General features: G+C 45.8%; 1 protein-coding gene across 3 annotated transcripts; it reads right to left on the bottom strand.

Annotated features, from left to right (window-relative positions):
• Positions 1–528: 528 nt before the first annotated feature.
• On the bottom strand, positions 529–18,886 carry mybl2a (v-myb avian myeloblastosis viral oncogene homolog-like 2a). Of its 3 annotated transcripts, XM_072448812.1 has the most exons (13): positions 18,754–18,886; positions 17,239–17,320; positions 17,072–17,143; positions 16,905–16,997; positions 16,127–16,347; positions 15,151–15,271; positions 10,972–11,022; positions 10,505–10,734; positions 9,734–10,190; positions 3,635–3,874; positions 2,226–2,468; positions 1,444–1,644; positions 529–1,109 (listed from the first exon to the last, which is right to left on the bottom strand). In XM_072448812.1, exons 2-13 carry the CDS (start codon positions 17,317–17,319, stop codon positions 564–566), a joined length of 2,556 nt encoding a protein of 851 aa, XP_072304913.1. In that variant the 5' UTR covers position 17,320; positions 18,754–18,886; the 3' UTR covers positions 529–563. The 3 variants fall into 3 exon arrangements, with proteins under 3 accessions (XP_072304913.1, XP_072304914.1, XP_072304915.1); XM_072448813.1 differs by lacking the exons at positions 15,151–15,271; positions 16,127–16,347; XM_072448814.1 differs by lacking the exons at positions 16,905–16,997; positions 17,072–17,143; positions 17,239–17,320; positions 18,754–18,886 and having other exon boundaries at positions 530–1,109; positions 16,087–16,222.
• Positions 18,887–20,415: the final 1,529 nt, after the last annotated feature.

Here is a 20,415-nt window from a genome sequence, read left to right as displayed (position 1 = left end):
TGTATATACTACAGTTAACAGTTTCCATGCAAACAAAAAGTATTCAAGGTCAGAAATCAAACAAATGAGCGGAACTTTGCAGTGTTCATGTAACTTTGACAACCTGGAACCATTAAAGACTTATAAAAGGACCTGTACCTGACTTTTATTCCACACAATGTTTGACTTGACACAGAATATAGTAAAAGCATTTGTGGATCAGACAACTGGAATCAGCTGAGAACATAGTGGAAACGACTTACTGTGAATATGACAGTTGTCATGGTTACTGAGGGGTCGATTGATACCAAATATCAATATATCGATATATATCAATACTCAACATTTTGTAAGATTGACATTTTTTAAACACATTGTTTATATTTTAGGTTTTCTGGACATATTTTTGAATTGTGTATAGTTCAAGCTGGAGTGGAGAGGTAATAATGATAGCCAAGGTAAAAAAAAAAAAAAGAGATGAGCTTCAGTGTATTTAATAGGAAACTCATTGTATCAGTATGGGCTTGATATGATACTTGCCATAGTAATACTCAGTATTAAATCATCACTATTGCCCTTTGCGCTCAGACTTTAGGCTTCTTCATAACGCTGCTCTTCATCGAGTCCTTGTACAGGAGCAGCCTCTCTGTGGTGTGCGCAGGCAGCCGGTTCCTTTTGGCCCGGATGAGGCACATGGATGTGGGGTAGAGTCTGTCGAAGCCCCCTGAGGTCACGGGAACGGGCAGCAGCCTCCGCACACACCTCTGCAGTCCAGGAAAGCGCTGTGCCGATTTCCAAAAGGACACACAGGAGCTGCCAGTAGAGGGCGCTTCAGACAGATACGCCTCCAGCTCGGACACTTTCAGACACTTGTCAGGCGGCTCGGGCAGGCTGCGGGCAGACTTGCGTTTGAGTCCATTTTCTATGTTTACATCGTCTGAAGTTTTAATGGGCGGGGCTTGTGTTGTCTCCTGACTCTCAGGGGCGGGGCTTCTACTCTCTCCCTTCTCTTCCAAAAGACTGACAGAAGAAGGGAGAGAACAAAGAGCTGCTTCAATCATGGTAACGACCTGAGACTTTGATGGTGGACTTATGAAGTCCGTCTGCTCCTCTGTAGTCTCACCAAACGGCTGAAAAGCACAAAGTACAAGATTAAGCCAGACAGCAAAATGTTGGTATTCAATTTGTAGCTTTTTCCTTTTGACTCAAATTGATCTGCCAATTCTTTTTATCAAACACCTTCTAGGGTCGTGTTAGGGCTGCAAGAGGAATCAAGATCAAACCAAAAACGCAATTCTAATGGATACAATTAGCAAATCGCAGTGCCATAATTTCCTGCATGAAAAGTGCAAGTATAATTTAGTCAGTCAGATCAGATCAGAGAGGTTGTGTAATGGTTTGTACTGGGATTTCAGAGCATCTTTTCCTGTTCTCTTGTTGTGTATAAAGTGTGCTGTGCAGTACCTTCAGCCTCAGCCGGGGGTCCAGCACCGTGGCCATGAGCAGGTCTGTGTGATGGAGCAGGCTCTGAGCGTGTGTGCGCAGGCCAGTCCTCAGGGCCCTGCTGAAGCCACTGGAGCTGCTCTCACTGCTGCATAAGGCTTTGTCCAACTGGATCAGAGACGGGATGACGCTGCTGATGGACACGCCGTTTCCCTGGAGAGCCTGACAACCGATAAATAGTTCAAAGCAGTGTGAGACTTTTAGATGACACAGCGAGGCGAAGGAGGACGGCACAGGAGCAGAGCAGATTCATCGACTCAAATAGACTTAAATAATCGCGAACAGAGGTTTGAAATGGCTAAGTTTTATGTTGCATTTAAAGACATTCATTAATGTAAGCGCGCTGTGCAATTATTAATGATGGATCATATTTCAAAAGTGTGATTAAGCCAATTCATGGTTTCAATCTATTGACAGCAACTCTTGACATTTTAGGAACAGTTTTGATAAGTTAAGATAAGATAAGTTAGTCATCTGGTCTGAACATGAGCTATGGCCTGTCCACAAACTGAGAAGGACAAACACTTGGACGTGTCATTTAACTGCAGGTTAAGGCTCTGCACACAGGCAGTTAGACACTTTTAACGGTAAGAGCACAGGATACATATGGTTCCTTTAACCTGTAAAAACTCAACTTAAAATCCAGGACTCATATACTCTGTAAATAACTTGAGCAACTTTCAAAGATGAATAATAAAGTAAATGTCATATATATTGTTATTGTTATATTATACACACAGTACCTGTAAGGCCACCTCAAAGGGCTCCAGCAGTCGTAGGATGTCCCGCACTTGCTCCCGTTTGATAGAGACCAGAGGTGGGACGCTGGTGGAACTGTGAGCCTCTGTGCGGGCCTGGGCCAGGACCGACATCATACTGTTCCAGGTGGACTCCTGCACCATCCGCCGCAAAGACATCAGCATGGAGTTCCACCTGCAACTGCTGGGAGGAGGCCACAATAGGGCGCCACACTGCTTCATCAGAACCTACATAGCACAGCATTTTAAGAACATTGGTGTGGAGACTGGAGAGGGAAGAATAAGTAGGCAGCAGTACATTGAAACGTTTGTCATAATATAGATCATCATATTTATTTCAGGGTTTTTTAAAAAATACTTTAATGCTGATAATTTTTACAGGAGTTGTAGTAAAAAACCATTGCAGGTTGAGAATAGATTTTCAAAGTTAGGGGCCAGGGGGGGCCCCTATCTAAAAAAGTTAGGGGCCCCCCAGCAATTTCAGGGGCTCACAAGCACCCGCAGCATCGCGCCGTCATAAGAACAAGATAAATTTGTTGTTTTAAACCTGGTTATTAGAATGTAAAACAATTTAAAGTACTTTTATCTTTTATTTGATATGAAGGAAGAGCACAAATACTGAATTCCTATAAATCAGAGATCATGAAATATTCTGAATCATAATCTTCTTGTCAAGGAACAAATCAAGTATCAGTATTGTTAAAATAGTAGCTTCTATTAAATACCAAAGCTTGTCAAATAAATACCTGTGCCTTGTATCCCTTTTAAGGAAAGGCCAAACACACGGTGCAGTAGAATAACCCTGCTCCTTGTCAGACTGATGCAGGGGAAAGGTGTGTCCCACGACTCCATATACTGCCTGTCCCTATCATTCTTCTCATAATCAATCATAATCATAATCTGTCACTTTTTGTTTTTTTTTGGTGGTTTTCCCCTTCCAGATACTTCCACATTGACATTGTCCCTAATGTGCAAAACTACAGCTTTTGTTGCAAACAATTTTAAAAAAAGACTGAATTGTGGACTGAGTAGAGATTGACGCCCGCCAACCTAGATATCACTTTTGGCGCAAAATTAGACCGGGCATTTCAGCAGTACACCTGAATGTGACAGGAACGCATCAGATGCCCGCTTTCATCGAAATTAGATCACGGACACCGCTCGGCCAATGAGAAGCGAGAATACTGCGAAGTGGCATGTCTGTCAAAATGAAACTTAAGCGATGAAAATGACCCAAAAATGGACAAATTACTTGTTAAATCTTGATTTTTTCCGAGGAATTTCGATACAGGGGCCGGTGATTTGAGGGCCTACGGGCCCCCGTCTATTTCACAGCCTGCATTGTTAAAAACCTGTTCCCTCATAATTAAATATTTGCAGGCCTCGTTCCTCACCTCGCTCCAACAGGCTTTGCTCCTGAAGAAGGCCACCACATTCTGGACTTGAGACAGCAGGTCCTCTACCTCAGGGAGGTCCCTCAGGGCCTCCTTTATGACCTGCTGCAGCATCTGGCCCACACAGCTCAGGCCGGAGCCCATCTGAAGCCTGCAGACTGGAGAGTCCTCCTCAGAGAGCTGGTCTGTGAGGAAGGACACCAACTCCTCTCCTTCTGCTTCTGCTCTGTTCAGGATCAGCTACAGGACAAACCACACTGGAGTTCAAGTAGGTTACATTGTGAGAGTGTTAACCTGTTACCACCCACCTATTTTCGCCATGTGCACAATGGTTGGACATACCCAAATGGCATTGCTTATAAAAAAGAGGATTTTAAAGCCCACATGCAAGTGTGATGCATCATTAGAAAGCTTAGGCCTTCTAGTTTCTGTAGTTGTGCACATGGACACTGTCAGTCTCACCTGAATATTGGCAATTTGTAATGGTTCTGAGCAAGACATACTTCATTGTGTGCTTATGCGGTTCACTGCACATAATAATATAATAATAATAATAATAACTTTTATTTATATAGCGCTTTTCAGTGACCCAAAGACGCTGAACATATATAAAAAAGGGGGGGTATTTACAGACAGGGGGGGACAACACGTACAATACACATTAATATACAGATAAAATGAACAAGACAGAAGAAGTAGAGAGAAAAAGATGGGGATGTAACAGGGGGTAGAAGAGTAGGCAATGGGGTAGAGGAGGCTAGGGGTAGGGGAGGTCATAGGCTTGGGTGAAGAGGTATGTTTTTAGGCGGGATTTGAATGTTGTGAGTGAGGGAGAGTGGCGGACAGGTTGGGGGAGGGAGTTCCAGAGTCGGGGTGCTGTTCGGGAGAATGCTCTGTCGCCAAAACTTTTGAGTCGGGATGTTGGTGTAGTCAGGGTGAGAGAGGAGGAGGATCGGAGAGCTCGGGAGGGGCGGTGGGGGATGAGGAGGTCAGGTAGGGGGGGGCAGGTAGGGGGGGGCAAGGTGGTGAAGAGCTTTGAAGGTGAGGAGGAGTATTTTAAAGTTTATGCGCTGCTTGATGGGGAGCCAATGGAGAGAGCGGAGAACGGGAGTGATGTGATCACGGGACCGGGTGTGGGTGAGGAGGCGGGCAGCAGAGTTTTGGACCATTTGGAGTCTATGGAGGGAATGGGAGGAGATGCCAGTGAGGAGGGAGTTGCAGTAGTCGAGGCGGGAGGAGATGAAGGCATGGATGAGGGATTCAGCAGCGGGGAGGGTGAGGCAGTGTCGGATTTTGGCGATGTGGCGGAGGTGGAAGTATGAGGTCTTGACGATGTGGCTGACATGGGGAGTGAAGGAGAGGGTGGGGTCCATGATGACACCGAGATTGCGTACCAGGGTAGAGGGGGTGATGGTCGAGGTGTCGATGCTGAGTGAAAAGGGACCAGTTTTATTGAGAGTGGATTTGGTGCCAATGAGGAGGAGCTCTGTTGTGTCACTGTTCAGTTTGAGGAAGTTGAGAGTGAGCCATGATTTTATTGTAGAGATGCAGGTTTCGATGTGGCTGAGGAGAGGGTTTTGGGTGGATTTGGTGGTGAGGTATATCTGGGTGTCGTCAGCGTAGCAGTGAAAGTCCAGGTTGAGTTGGCGGAGGATGTGACCAAGGGGGAAGATGTAGCAGATGAAGAGGAGGGGGCCGAGGACTGAGCCCTGGGGGACCCCCTGCGTTACTGGGGAGAGGGTGGATGAGTGACCGGAGAGGGAAATGAACTCTTGCCTGTTGGTGAGGTAGGATGTGAGCCAGTCAAGTGCAGAGCCCTCAACACCCAGTTGGCGCAGCCTTTGTAGGAGGATGGAATGGTTTATAGTGTCAAAGGCTGCGCTGAGGTCTAGTAGTAACAGGATGTTGAGGGCCCCGGAGTCTGCAGAGGTGAGGAGATCGTTGAGTACTTTGACCAGGGCTGTTTCAGTGCTGTGAAGTGGGCGGAAGCCAGATTGGAGGGGTTCATAGAGGTTGTTTGACTGGAGGTGGGTGTGAAGTTGGGCGGCGACGATGCGTTCCAGCGTTTTTGAGAGGAACGGCAGGTTGGAGATGGGGCGGTAGTTGGAGAGGTTGGCGGATTCTAGGGTGGGTTTTTTGAGGATGGGGGTGATGGAGGCCAGTTTGTAGATGGAAGGAACATGGCCGAGGGATAAAGACTGGTTGAAGAGGGTGGTGAGATGGGGGATGAGAGCAGGGAGGCAGGCCTTGGTTAGAGTCGTTGGGAGGGGGTCGAGAGAGCAGGTGGTGGTTTTGGAAGCGGTGATGAGGTCTATGATATGAGAGGAGTTAACAGAGGAGAAGGTGGTGAGGGGAGGGAAGGGTGGGCAGGGGTGGGGGTGGTGATGGAGTTAATGGAGACGGCAGTCATGGAGCTGTTGATTTTGGAAATTTTGTCATTGAAGGCAAGGAGGAAAGAGTTGCAGAGGTCAGGGGAGGAGGGTGGAGTGATGTCCGGTGGCTGGAGCAGCTTGTTGACGGTGGAGAACAGGGTGCGAGGGCTCCGGTGGGAGCTGTTGATGAGGGTGGAGAGGTGGGCAGATTTGGCGGCTTGGAGAGCGTCACGATAGGAGGAGATGTGTAATTTGAAAGCTTCGGCGTGGACGGTGAGGCGGGTTCTTTTGAGGAGTCGTTCGAGTTGGCGGCCAGTCTGCTTCATGGTGCGGAGTTCAGGGGTGTACCAGGGGGCGGGGTTAATGTATGAGACGGAGGAGGTTTTCCAGGGGGCTAGGGAGTCAAGGGAGTCTGAGAGGGTGGTGTTGAGCATGACAGCATAGTTGTCGGGGGAAGAGGGGGGGAAGAGGGGGGGGGGGGAAAGCAGAGGATATGAGCTGGGAGAGCGTGAGGGGGTTGACTGACTTGATATTGCGGTAGGTGATGGTGCGTTTTTTGGGGTTGTGGGGCGAGGGTAGGGGGGCGGAGAAAAGGATGCAGAGATGATCAGAGAGTGGGAAGGGGAGGGGGTGGGGCTTAGATATGGGTAGGAGAGAGGAACAGACTAAGTCCAGAGTGTGGCCTTTGGTATGGGTGGGGAAGTCAATGTGTTGGGTGAGATGGAAGCAGTACAGGAGAGAGAGGAAGTCGGATGTCAGTGGGGCGTTGGGGCAGTCAATGTGGATGCTGAAGTCACCAGTGAGTAGGAGGCGGGCAGAGAGAGAGGATGCGATGGTGAGGAGTTCAGACAATTCAGTGAGGAAAGAAGGGTGGGGCTTTGGGGGACGATAGATCAGGATAGCGGTGATAGAGTTGGGGAGGGAGAAGGCGAGGTATTCAAATGATGAGATGGATGGAAGGTTGAGGTTCAGTTCAGTGATGGATGTAGATTTTTTATGAATAACAGCAAGACCTCCCCCACGCCCGGAGAGGCGGGGTTTGGCAGTGTAAGTGTAGTTGGAGGGAGTGGCTTGGTTGAGAGCATAGAAGTCCAGGGGCTGTTGCCATGTTTCACAGAGGAGAAGCAGATCAATGTTATTGTCCAGTAGCAGTTCAGATATAACAGGTGATTTGTTGGAGAGGGAGCGGCAGTTCAGCAGTGCAAGGGAGATGGATGGGGGCGCGGAGATGGATGGGGGCGCGGAGATGGATGGGGGCGCAGAGATGGATGGGGGCGCAGAGATGGATGGGGGCGCAGGGGTGGGGGGGCGGAGGTTGCTGAGGTTGGCAGTGCGGCAGGTGGGGGTGACAGGGGGGCGAAAACTAGTCCAGAGTGAGGGGATAGGTGAGCCGTCGTTGGAGTGTTGGTTATGGGAGAGACCAGAGCCCCGGTGGATGTAGCGGGGCCGGCGAAGGATCCCAGCTGAGCTAGCTGCAGAGGCAGCAGCAGCTGGGAGACGGTGGTTATGGTTGAGGAGGTGAAGGTCAGCAGCGGTGTAGGTGAGTAGGCGAGAAGTTGGTGGAGCAGTGGCCTGGAGGCAGTGATAGTCCGAGGAGGAGATGGAACGTAGTAGCAGATGAGAGTAATCCAGTTAGTATGTTGGCGGTGGCTAGAAGCTGGTTAACTAGAAGCTGGTGGGCAGAGAGTTGTGAAAAAGCAGCAGTGGACCGGGTGTTGAAGCTGGTGGAGTGAGTGGCGTTGGTTGCCCCAGACCTTGTCTGCACGGCAGGGAGGCCCCGCGATACCATGACGGACCTCAGCAGGTGTTAAGCCAGCTGTTAGCTGGCGGCTAGGGCAGTAGATAGTCCAGGAGTGAGGGAGGAGATGAGCGATGGACGGTGCAGTAATGTCCGATGAAGTTAAGGAACAGGGATGTAGACAGAAGACAACACAGAGACGCGGGAACAAAACAAAACAATGGAAACGACTAACAAAACAAAGACGTTGGGACAGAAGCGGCAGTCCACATACCAGACGCCGGCGTTGCTCTAGCCCAATCAAGACGCATTTGAGTCCAGTTTTGTGACCAGATCGCCCCCGTCTGTGGAGCGGGGAAAGCAGAGAAACGGGGCTGTACCTTGGTTGTATGGGGCTGCTTTTCTCCGGGTGGAGCCGGTGCCCCGCTCTCCGTGTCTGCTCCTGTGGCGGGCTGGGGTCACACCTTCGCCCAGGTACAGACCTCCGGGGCGGCGGGTGCGGGAGCGCGGAGCCGGTGTTCGGGCGTGGAAACGCCGGTGCAGCGGAGGAGAAGCGGTGCCGCTCGCTCGTGGTGCGTGCGGCTCGTGGTGGTGCGTGCGGCTCGTGGTGGAGCCGGTGATCGGACGTGGAAACGCCAGTGCAGCGGAGAAGCGGTGCCGCTCGCTCGTGGTGCGTGCGGCTCGTGGTGGTGCGTGCCGCTCGTGGTGGAGCCGGTGTTCGGACGTGGAAACGCCAGTGCAGCGGAGGAGAAGCGGTGCCGCTCGCTCGTGGTGCGTGCGGCTCGTGGTGGTGCGTGCCGCTCGTGGTGGAGCCGGTGTTCGGGGTAGTTTGCCGTTTATCTTATTGACAACAACTATGTAAAGTTTCAGATCTCTAGAACAGGCATTTTGGTGCTGTTGACCTTTTTGTATCAAAAAGTATATTCGGAACAAGTGATCCAAATATGCCAAACTGCTTTGTTACAATTTTAGCTCCTCTATGATCATAAAACATACATTTTGATGTTTTGTAGGCCACTAATAGCAATTATAACCGCTAAAAAAAAAATGTGAAAATGTGTAAATATGAGTTTACCCATGAATTTCCCATATAGAGGTTAAAAAAAAAAAAAAAAAAAAAAATTGTATTGATATAATAATACATATATCTAACAAAATACGCGTCCCAAAGGCTAATAAGATCAGAAAAGGTGATGCGTAAAATCTAGCCGCAAAATGCAGACAAAATCTAGGCTCTGACAGCCTTACGCACGAGAACAGGGAGAATTCTGTGTAAATAAACCCTTTGTCCCGCCTACCTCACGAAAGGTCTCCTTATTGGCTAGAATAATATGTCACTCAAAGTCTTCTGCGTGACTGTTGGCAGAAGCTAAGGGCTGAAAACAAAGATGGACGCCCGCTTCGGAAGCGCCGCATTTTTTTCCTCAGGAGGCTGTAGCAAACAAACCCGGTGACAGAAAAAATGGATGGTCTCATTCTGTAGGTAACAGTCTGAGGAAGAGATCGATGCAAAACATTATCTTATAAGTCAAACAGGTAATTTGTTATGGACGGAGAAATGCGGCGGACAAGCGCATTCTCGTCCGACGAGAAACGAAGAAAAGTTTGTTTACTTGACAATATCTCGAAATTGGATAACTTCAGGAAAAATACAAGTGGATATTGTTTTTCAATGATTCCTTACGGACAGACTGAGTACAAGGATGTACAGAATTAAAGCCGTTTCGTCCGTCATAAACAGCAAACAGGTAGGACATGCGTTTGTAAAAGTTGACTTTCTCACAAATTATTGGCAATTGCTTCTTGGGGCATATTATTCAATGTAAATCAATGACATATTCGTTTTGTTGAGAAAATAAGCTTTAAAATGATGTATAACTTGCTGGTATTGACCACGGAAATAAAAGTGATGATGTAATTTGGAAAATGCTCGCCGGCAGACAGGTGGGTGGTAATAGGGCTGGACTGCCTCAGAGCTCTGAGACTCACCTTGTAATCGCAGAAGAGGCTGTTTGTGGCAAGAGCGTGCTTGGCGTTGTTGGTGAGGACATAGCCGATGCGCTGGGGGAAGATGCCGTAGCTCAGCAGCACTCCCTCTAGCTCTCGGGACAGCGACGCACTTAGGTCCTGCTGCCTCAGGTGTCTGAAGGCCACGATGGGACGGCGGAGCTGCCACGTCTCACTGATGAAGTGCAGCTGAACCACGGCCATGGGCTCGTCCAAAGCAGCGGCGCCAGAGCCCGCCCACAGGTCCACAGACGCATGGATTACACACTCCCCATCCTGACACTGAGCCAGGCAAGCCTTGAGGTCCCGAATGAGCTGGGGTTTGTAGGTCCTCTCCACGTCGCCGTACAGCCGCAGTCCCACAGCACGCTGCGACAGTCTGCTGTGCTGAGGGCACATCGTACTCATGAAGGAACGGAAGCCAGTGCCCTCCACAAAACTGTGGGCCAAAAACAACCAACATAAGGCTCTGTCTGTTCTTGTGCATGTGACCAGGCCCTCCTCACTCTCACCCAACTGAGTTAACCCTGACTTATGTCACTTTAGGCTCTGTCTCATTGTCTTTCCTCACCCCTCCTGCCCTTGATCCCTCAAACTTGTATTATTCTACCTTCTGTCTGCCTCCTGAACCCCTGTTATTCCTCTGTAGTTTCCTTCCCTTGTCTCCTTTGGGACACTACTCAATATGGCACATTTGACTGACGGCTGAAGAATTGAGGCGATGAGGAGGGAAAAGAGAGTGAGGACAGAGACCTCAGGGGCAGCATGTCCTCAGCGATCATCCTCAGTGCAGCCTCTTCTAGTTTCTTCTGATCCACTGCTGCTGAAGGAGCCGATCCTGGAGACGTGCTGGGACTGGGTCTGGAGCTGGAGCTGGGACTGGAGCTGGGACCTCGAGCAGACAGGGGACTCTTAGAGGTGGCAGGATGGACCACCAGCTTTTCCTTTGCTTTCTGAGGCTGTTGCTGCTCATCGTTCTGAAACTAAATATGACATGATTATAAAGTAGTATTATAATCTGCTTTACTGTATCCCAGTATAGTTTGTGCTCAAGTCTTTGAATTTATATTAAAGATATCCAACATATAGAAAATTATTTGGTGTATGTATATGTGTGTGTGTGTATATGTATGTGTATATATATATATATATATATATATATATATATATATATATATATACAAAAAATTAAATCAGTTTGAAGGGCGGTTCAAACTCACTTTGGGTGTGATTGGTTCAGTGTCTAAAACAACATCACTCTTGAATTCCACCTGTAAAACAAAGACAAAAGCACAATTACAGGAGCTGCTGTGAACTTTGACTGCGATATTCTCATGTCACTATCTTGATGTTGCATATTTATCATAGAGAACACAAGAAGCGGTCACTGTGTTCTCTTTCATGATCTGTAAACTAGACAAATAATCTTAAAGGCACAAATAACACATCAAGTGCAAATAACAGCCATTTAAACTAGATTCAAGTTGCAAGAAGATGGACTGTTTAACCCAGGGGTGTCAAACATACGGCCCGCGGGCCGCATCCGGTCCGCCAAACGCTTTAATCCGGCCCGCAGAACTTTTTTTTTGGGCCGTGGCCGGAGAGCCGCGGCACGGTCAAATGGCCGCGCAGTTTCAGGGAACGCGGCATTTCCCTTATAGCCCGTTATAGCCCCATGGCTAACCCTAACCCTGACCCGGCGCGGTCTAAAACGGCGCTAAAACGCGGTCAAATAGCGGCACAGTTTCAGGAGCCGCGGCGCACGGCCGGCACAAAAACAACATATCTTTTTCGGCCGCGCTTCACTGCTGTGTGTACTGCCGAGGGAGAAGTGCTGAGGGAAGTAAAACGCACGTTTGCGCACTTTACAGCCTGAGCGAGGACAGAGAAGTGTGGTTTGGAAAACACGTGGAAGAAAGAAAGAAGACGGTTTTGTGGAGTTTAGAGTTGTGCTAAAAGTGGAGCTAATGTGGAGCTAACAAAAAGAAAACTAACTTCTGTGATGATGCTCTGTGAGGAAAACATCCAAACCTCTACAAACCTGGACAGATCAAGAGCCACAGGTAAAAACAGAGGTCAGAGTGTAATAAAGTCACTAATGTGACTGTGAACAACACAAACACAATGACCTCATTTGAGTCACTACATGAATCATTTTGTCACCAAGATCAGCTTGAACTATGAAAATAGCAAGCTCATATTGAGTTTGAGCAGAAACATGTCTGTGATATGAACATTTCACATCAGAAATCACATCAAAAGTCAATGTTCCTGTTCCTGCTGCTGCATGAATATGGACTCAGTCTTTCACCGCAACAGTCTCCACAACTATTACTAGGCTGTAAAAAAGATATCTTATATTTTTTATTGTTTTATTTTGTAAATAATATTTGGCCCACAATTTGACAAAAGGTTGGAAATGGTTTGATGGAACACTGTGGCTCATGCACTTATTCTATATTTTCAAGCCCAGAGGAGTAACTTAATCTACTTAAACGCTCCCACATTTGTTTGTATTTAGTGGTGTGTCAGTTCAGGTGTACAGAGAACTACAGATAAATACAGACGTGGAAATGTTAGCGAGTACATTTAAAAGGTTTTTTAGATCTTGAAGTTTATTTTGTTATAAAGTCAAATACAATATTTTTCTGTTCCAAATACCTATTTAACAATAGACTAAATGTTTATCTCTGTAGATCAATTCTGAAGTTGTAATGCACAAAAACTGAAGCACAGTGTTGGTGAAATTACACTTGTTTTTCTTAATACATTTCAGTTTATGAGAACAAACGTGTAATTTCTTTTAATTAATCCTGTAATAGCTTCGAAATTCGGCCCGCGGCCCAAAATGAGTTTGACATCCCTGGTTTAACCCCTTTAACCTGTTACCACCCACCTGTCCGCCGGCGAACATTTTCTATATCTCAAATATTCTCTTACATCATCACTTTTATTTCCGTGGTCAATACCAGCAAGCCATACATCATTTTAAAGCTTATTTTCTCAACAAAACGAATATGTCATTGATTTACATTGAATAATATGCCCCAAGAAGCAATTGCCAATAGTTTGTGAGAAAGTCTCAACTTTTACAAACGCATGTCCTACCTGTTTGCTGTTTATGACGGACGAAACGGCTTTAATTCTGTACATCCTTATACTCAGTCTGTCCGTAAGGAACCATTGAAAAACAATATCCACTTGTATTTTTCCTGAAGTTATCCGATTTCGAGATATTGTCAAGTAAACAAACTTTTCTTCGTTTCTCGCCGGACGAGAATGCGCTTGTCCGCCGCATTTCTCCGTCCATAACAAATGACCTGTTTGACTTATACGATAGTCTTTGACATCGATCTCTTCCTTAGACTGTTACCTACAGAATGAGACCATCCACGAATTTTTCTGTCACCGGGTTTGTTTGCTACAGCCTCCGGAGGAAAAAAATTCGGCGCTTCCGAAGCACGCGTCTATCTTTGTTTTTAGCCCTTAGCTTCTGCTAACAGGCACGCAGGAGACTTTGAGTGACATATTATTCTAGCCAATCAGGAGACCTTTTTCCTGATAGGCGGGACAAAGGGTTTATTTACACAGAATTCTCCCTGTTCTCGTGCGTAAGGCTCCGGGAAGGCTGTAAAGAGCCAGATTTCTCGGCAGGATTTTGCGCATAACGTTTTCTGAGTTTATTAGCCTTTTGGACGTGCATTTTGTTAGATATATGTATTATTATACCAATACAAAAATAAAATAAAAATATTATAATTTTTTATTTTTTTTTAACCTCTATATGGGAAATTCATGGGTAAACTCATATTTACACATTTTCACATTTTTTTTTTTAGCGGTTATAATTGCTATTAGTGGCCTACAAAACATCAAAATGTATGTTTTATGATCATAGAGGAGCTAAAATTGTAATAAAACAGTTTGGCACAGTTGGCACATATTTGGATCACTTGTTCCGAATATACTTTTTGATACAAAAAGGTCAACAGCACCAAAATGCCTGTTCCTAGAGATCTGAAACTTTACACAGTTGTTGTCAACAAGATAAACATCATGTACAGTGAACAGCATATGCACACAATGAAATATGTCATGCTCAGGACCATTACAAATTGACAATATTCAGGCGAGACTAAAAAAGGATGTTTTGTTTATGTTTGGGCCTCTGTAGTTGTAAGTTCTGAAGCCCTGACAGTGTTCATGTACACATCTGCAGAAACTAGAAGGCCTAAGCTTTCTAATGATGCATCACACTTGCATGTGGAACATAAGATCCTCTTTTAATAAGCAATGCCATTTGGGTATGTCCAACCATTGTGCACAGGGCGAAAATAGGTGGGTGGTAACAGGTTAACCTGTTTAACATGAGGACGACCCTCGCCTCTGAGGAGTCTAGACATAGACTAAACCTTACAGTGCTAAATATTAAATCAATTGCACTCCAAAGATGTTATGCATTTGTACGAAGTCTTATTTATGTTTCAAAAACGTTGCTTTCATTTGCAGAGAGTAGCACTACTGCACTGCAATATGGATATTGTAATCTAGAATGACCATGGACACCATCTGTCCTCCCGAGAAATGGCCACAGAAACAAGGGTGTGTCATTATTCCTCAGATTTTCAGCGTGTCATTATTCCTCACACAGATCTTCAGCGTGTCATTGTTCCTCACACAGATCTTCAGTGTGTCATTGTTCCTCACACAGATCTCCAGCGTGTCATTGTTCCTCACACAGATCTTCAGCGTGTCATTGTTCCTCACACAGATCTTCAGTGTGTCATTGTTCCTCACACAGATCTTCAGCGTGTCATTGTTCCTCACACAGATCTTCAGCGTGTCATTGTTCCTCACACAGATCTTCAGCGTGTCATTGTTCCTCACACAGATCTTCAGCGTGTCATTGTTCCTCACACAGATCTTCAGCGTGTCATTGTTCCTCACACAGATCTTCAGCGTGTCATTGTTCCTCACACAGATCTTCAGCGTGTCATTATTCCTCACACAGATCTTCAGCGTGTCATTATTCCTCACACATATCTTCAGCGTGTCATTGTTCCTCACACAGATGATGGATAAAGCCTTCTTATTCATTTCTGCTTCTCCTTTAGATGTTTTCTCTGCTCGATGCCAATGAGTTGACTCTTCTCAAGCACACCGACATCTGTTCCATGGCCACGAGATTTGTCTTTCCACTTGGTTTCAGGAATGAGAAGCCACGCACTGCTTCATTTGGGTTCAAATACCGTGTTTGAGCTGACAGATCATCACGGCATCTCGGCAGTTCTCCAGTAGGAGGAGGAGCCGGCAGTGTGTATCTGTATAGAGGTGCAGTGTGTATCATAGAGGTGCAGTGTGTATCTGTATAGAGGTGCATTAGAGAGAAAAGGCAGTACCTCTCCTTCCCTAAGCTTTTTGAAGTCCAGCTCGATGCCCTCAGCCTCTTTCTTGAACAGGCCTTGGTCTGCCAGGCGTTTGATGGTGGAGTACCAGTGGTTCTTCACAGAATTGTCAGTCCTACAAAATACCAAAAAGCTCTCATTTAGATGATACCGGGATTTTGAATAAGACTGATCATAGTTAGACCATGTGATGAGACCAGTATTCTTTAAAAAGATTGGTTAGAAGTTCCATCTGCTCCCGGTCCTCAGAGGCAAATGTAACCCATTATTATTTTTGTTTTATAGTCCGTTGCTATGTGCCTATATTCTACATGTGTTTAGTTTAGTCCTGGGCTGGTCCAGTCCAGGTCGAGTCCAAGTAGAATCTGTGTTGTGTTTGTGTTGCTATTTCTTCCATGTGCAGCTCGGGCTGTGCGTGTGATTACATTTGAACCATGATTATCGCAATTATGGTTCATATCAGTTGCTCAAATGGTGTTTTCTAAAAATACAATTAATAATGGGCACTAGTTCTACTTGACCCTGCCCTAAAATCTACAACTGTGTTTTATAGATAAAATCACAAAATATACCGTATTTTCCGGACTATAAGTCGCACCTTTTTTCATAGTTTTGGCCGGGGTGCAACTTATACTCCAGAGCCACTTATATATCTTCACACTGGAAACTTCATTTCACATGTTGATTATTTTCACACTGTCAACCACAAGAGGGCGAGAAAATAATCAACATGTGAAATGCGGTTTCCAGTGTGAAAATAACGAATAATATCACACATAAGTCGCTCTGGAGTATAAGTCGCACCCCAACCAAAGCTATGAATAAAGGTGTGACTTGTAGTCCGGAAAATACGGTAATAAAAATGTATGATAACGCCGTTCGCTGTAGCAAAGCTTTTAGAAAAACCTGCATCTGAACGAGTCTCCCTACGGCATTCTGTCTAAGCACCGTGGCTGTTGGCGCCCCTGACCTCCCCGGGAGCAGCCTGGCGATGTCGGCCCAGCGGTTGCCCATCACAGACTGGGCCTTGTAGATGATCAGGTCCTCCTCTTTGGTCCAGCAGCTCTTGTTTACCAGCGGGTCCAGGTGGTTGACCCAGCGCTCGCGGCACTGCTTCCCGACCCGCCCGTTCAGATGCTTGGCAATGAAGGGCCAGCTCTTGGTCCCGAACTTGGCCACGAGGTCAATGATCTGCGGACGGCGAGTACATGCAGAGTAAGATGTCCTTAAAAACAGACCTCGCTCTCACCTGCTGCACTCACTTCCTGCCACCAGGGGCGCGCGCGAGACAAAAAAAACCCACATCAGTGTTCGCTCGTATAACTTATATCGTTTGCCGACAATCCCTTTGCGATGCTGAACACGGTCGCATAATCGTTAAAATATCAAATAAGCAAAGTAAATGCGTTTGACTGAGCTTTATTCATCTTTTATGTCGACAGATTACCGCAATACAATGCCGTACAATAAGCACGTGTCGGCCTGTCTTCGAGCAATGAAAAACATCGGCGAAACAAAAATTTGTGGATTAGTAAGAGCAGCGGCGCGCGACAACAGAACGCGCTTGTTTTAGCACGAAACCGTGGTTGCAACAAAGGAGGAGCTTTTCAAAACGTGCAAAACGACGTAACCGAAACTAACGCGTTACTGATTTGAAAAAGTCTCTTGGGGATTAAAAAAGGAGATGAGTCGAGACAAATGGAAAAACGAATTCAAGATTTCTGTTAGCAATAGCGCCATTAGCTCACCTGCTGGTCCTCCTCCTCAGTCCAGTAGCCTTTGACGAGAACGGGATTCACACTTCTGCTCCATCGGTTCATGCAGTGTGCTTCTGATCGCCCCTGTCGGAATGAACGTTAGAAAAAAATCAAAACCATATTCCACATTTAAAATACGATCGACTGAATAAACTCACGGGAAAAAAACTTGAAATTGTTTTCCAGTCTTTCTGTCCGTATTTACCGACGAGGAGTTTGAGGTCTTCGTCCTAGTAAGAAAATTAATCGTTTGCGTCAGTGGTATTGTTAGCGGTGATGAAAATATGATAATAATTGCAAAGGCGTCGTTTCTGATTTAACGTACCTCCTCTGGGGTCCATTTGACCTTCTTGTCTGAGTCCGAGTCGCTTTCTTGTGCGGCATGGTTCTCTGCATCCTGTTCCATGCTGTGAGCAAAGAGAAATTCTGCTTTGACTCAATAAATAAGAAACAGGAGCGTTCAAAAACCAACGAGGTGATCAAAGCCTTTCATTTCAAATTCAATCGGCGGGGTACACCCTGGACAGTGGCAAACTCGTCGCAGGACCACATTTTATTTAATTACATGAATATACATAATAAATACATAAATAACCAAGTGTAAATAGAGAATATACCTTTCCCCTTGTGCCTTCCACATAATTATGCAGGCATCAAAATAACCGCCAACAAGTGGAAAAACATTTACAATTTTTCAGTTGTTTCCCTCTCGCTGCTGTCCGCCATGGTGAGAGGTCAAAGGTTATTTGATCTCATCAACAATATTTCCCAGTAGAAAGTAGGACAGTATTCTCGCTGAGGGGTTTTAGCATGGCGGGCCGTCGTGCTTCGGCTGGTCACCGCCATGCCCAAAAGATACCGCCAGGTATTAAGATGCGTGCGAGCGCCGTAGGCGGCGCAAGCAAAAAGTACTACGGCGCTCGCATGGTGATCTTAAAGTACTACGGTGCCATAGTACTTTTCGCTCACGCCGCCTACGGCGCTCGACCATGCGAGCGAGCGCCATAGTAATTTTTAAAGTACGTTTTGTGAGCACTGCCTGCGGCGGTTTGTTTGCCTGACCAGCCATTCCTAACACGTTTTGTGTTGGGAATAACAGAATGTGGGCGGGGCTGGCGGGCCAGGCAAGCGGTTTGTCCCACCGCCTTCAACCTCAGCCCAGCGAGAACACTGTAGGACTTAAGTTCATGTGCCTTTCACTCTCATCGATCCCATAGCACATGAAGGTAGCAGTCTGAGCCTGATTTATTACAGTTTTGAGTTAGAAAAGACATTAGGCAAAATCTAAATGTGCTTGCTTTTCAGTGAAACCTATTTTACTCAAATACTAAATAATAAACTTTCACTTACGGTTTATTATATAATATTTCAACAAAATGAAAAAATTAAACCTGGCTCCATCCATCTATCTGATTTATATGTTCTAAATATGTGCAAATTTGGCCGAGTCTACACATAAACTGATTTAATTATATATGAAAACATTATACAGGATGAAACCCGCGTACATGTTTTCTTACATTATAAGAAGTAACACTTATCTAAATGTAGGATTTGTCCTGTTCACGTGTCTCGCATTCAAACCATGATTCGTAGTTCGAACTTGTAGATTTGCAGAACGTGAAGTCAACATGTTTTAGCAACAAAGTCGGCGTAAAACCAGCACAGGCGTGTTTGCTGCAGAATACACCGGCTGCACGTTATTTCCATTGACTGTGTTGTTATTTTCCTTTAAACATATTTAGTAACCCCTGAAAGAGCCCGAGCTGCTAGCTAACCATGCTACTGTTCCAAACATGCAGTTAGCCTTTACAAGTGAAGTGTGCGAATGCGCGCTCACCTTCGCTCCGCAGAGAGTCACAAATGTGCTTCAAACGTCTAAAATACGCAACTCTTTTGAGTGTATTAGCTTGTAAAAGTTTGCAGACAACAGGCTAAAGCTAACGTGGCTGCTTTCCCTCTCCTCCAAGGAAACAACGGTCGCGCGGCTGGTGCTTGTGTGCGCCAAGAACAGCGCCCCTGCCGGACATGGCCGCCATGGCACCCACACACTTCACACTTCACCCAGCTCTGTGAGCGCTCTATATTCTTCATCTTTTACACCAGCGGAAGCGCACGACACAGTTGCAATGCACAGTACAAAGGAACCTATGCATACCTAGAATAGAGTCTGTGAATCTGCTCCTGGAACACCGCGGGGTCCAGCCTGGACAGCTCCCTGCAGCGAGGCAAGACCACGACATACATGAGATCCAGAATAAGGAGAGATGATCCGTGCATCATCACGGGTAATGTCACGTAATGTTCATGTCAACAGTCACTCCCTCTTCCATAACAGTCATTTAGATAAAAGTAGGTTTTGTCTGCAAACCTCACATACCTGCGTGACATCTTCAGCCCTCTGAAGCAGCTGCCTCTGCTTCACATTTTGTAAGTTTGGATGAAAAAACGCCTGACACAAGGTTTGCGGGCAAATGTAAAATGACTGCAGTCACTGCACGTGAATGTCCCCTGAAGAGCCTGGCCGTCGCTAACGGCTGTTGCCATGGCAGTTAGCTCCAGGACCGGATACATATGATGATACTACGGTTCTGAACTATAACATAGGTAGATCGTTATTTTACCTTTTGCTCATTGTAAATAGCAATATTGAGCTAAAACGTCTCGGTAAAAAACAGGTCCATTGACTTATTGTTCAAAACTGCAGAAGTGATAAGCTCCGCCTCTTCGTTGTGGTATTTCACTTTGAGTGCTTTTTTCACTTTAACGAGCAGCAGATTTTCATTTCATGTTTTGGTTTTAGAAAAGCGCACCTAAGACGAACAGAGACGCACAGAGACGCACAGGGACAAACAGATACGCACAGAGACAAACAGGGACAAACAGAGACGCACAGAGACAAACAGGGACAAACAGAGACGCACAGAGACAAACAGGGACAAACAGAGACGCACAGAGACAAACAGGGACAAACAGGGACGCACAGAGACAAACAGGGACAAACAGAGACGCACAGAGACAAACAGAGACGCACAGAGACAAACAGGGACGCACAGAGACAAACAGAGACGCCAGGGGAGTGGCTCGCCTAGGGCACCAAATGTGCTGGGGCCGGCACTGGCTGTACTTCAAACACTGGCCAGAAGGTGGCGCTGTTCTGTAACATGCAGCAGTGTATTTTGTCTGTTCTCACATTAGCACGTGGCTCGAATCCCACAGTTTGAGTGCAGAGCGATGATGATAGTAATATAATAATAATGATAATGATGATAATAATATAATAGTAATGATGATAATAATAATGATGCTAATGATGATAATAATAATAATAATAATAATAATAGTAATGATAATAATGATAATAATAATAGTAATAATGATGATACTAATAATGAAATAATAATATAATAGTAATGATGATGATAATAATGATGATAATGATGATAATAATAATAGTAATGATAATAATAATAATAATAGTAATAATGATGATAATAATAAT

Source organism: Eucyclogobius newberryi, unplaced genomic scaffold (genome assembly GCF_026437365.1).
Source record: "Eucyclogobius newberryi isolate DKJ021-1_F unplaced genomic scaffold, fEucNew1.0.hap1 SCAF_17, whole genome shotgun sequence".
NCBI classification, from domain to species: Eukaryota; Metazoa; Chordata; class Actinopteri; order Gobiiformes; family Gobiidae; genus Eucyclogobius; species Eucyclogobius newberryi.
The sequence above is the reverse complement of the archived record's forward strand: the minus strand, read 5'-3'. Positions and strand labels throughout refer to the sequence as shown.

Excerpts from the sequence above, each read along its gene's own strand:
- mybl2a (XM_072448812.1), bottom strand. The coding sequence starts at position 17,319 with ATGGAACAGGATGCAGAGAACCATGCCGCACAAGAAAGCGACTCGGAC. Across the intron at positions 11,023-15,150 it reads AAAAGCTTAGGGAAGGAGAG|GTGGAATTCAAGAGTGATGT; the intron begins GTACTGCCTTTT and ends TTTGTTTTACAG. Across the intron at positions 2,469-3,634 it reads GCAAAGCCTGTTGGAGCGAG|GTTCTGATGAAGCAGTGTGG; the intron begins GTGAGGAACGAG and ends TGTGCTATGTAG.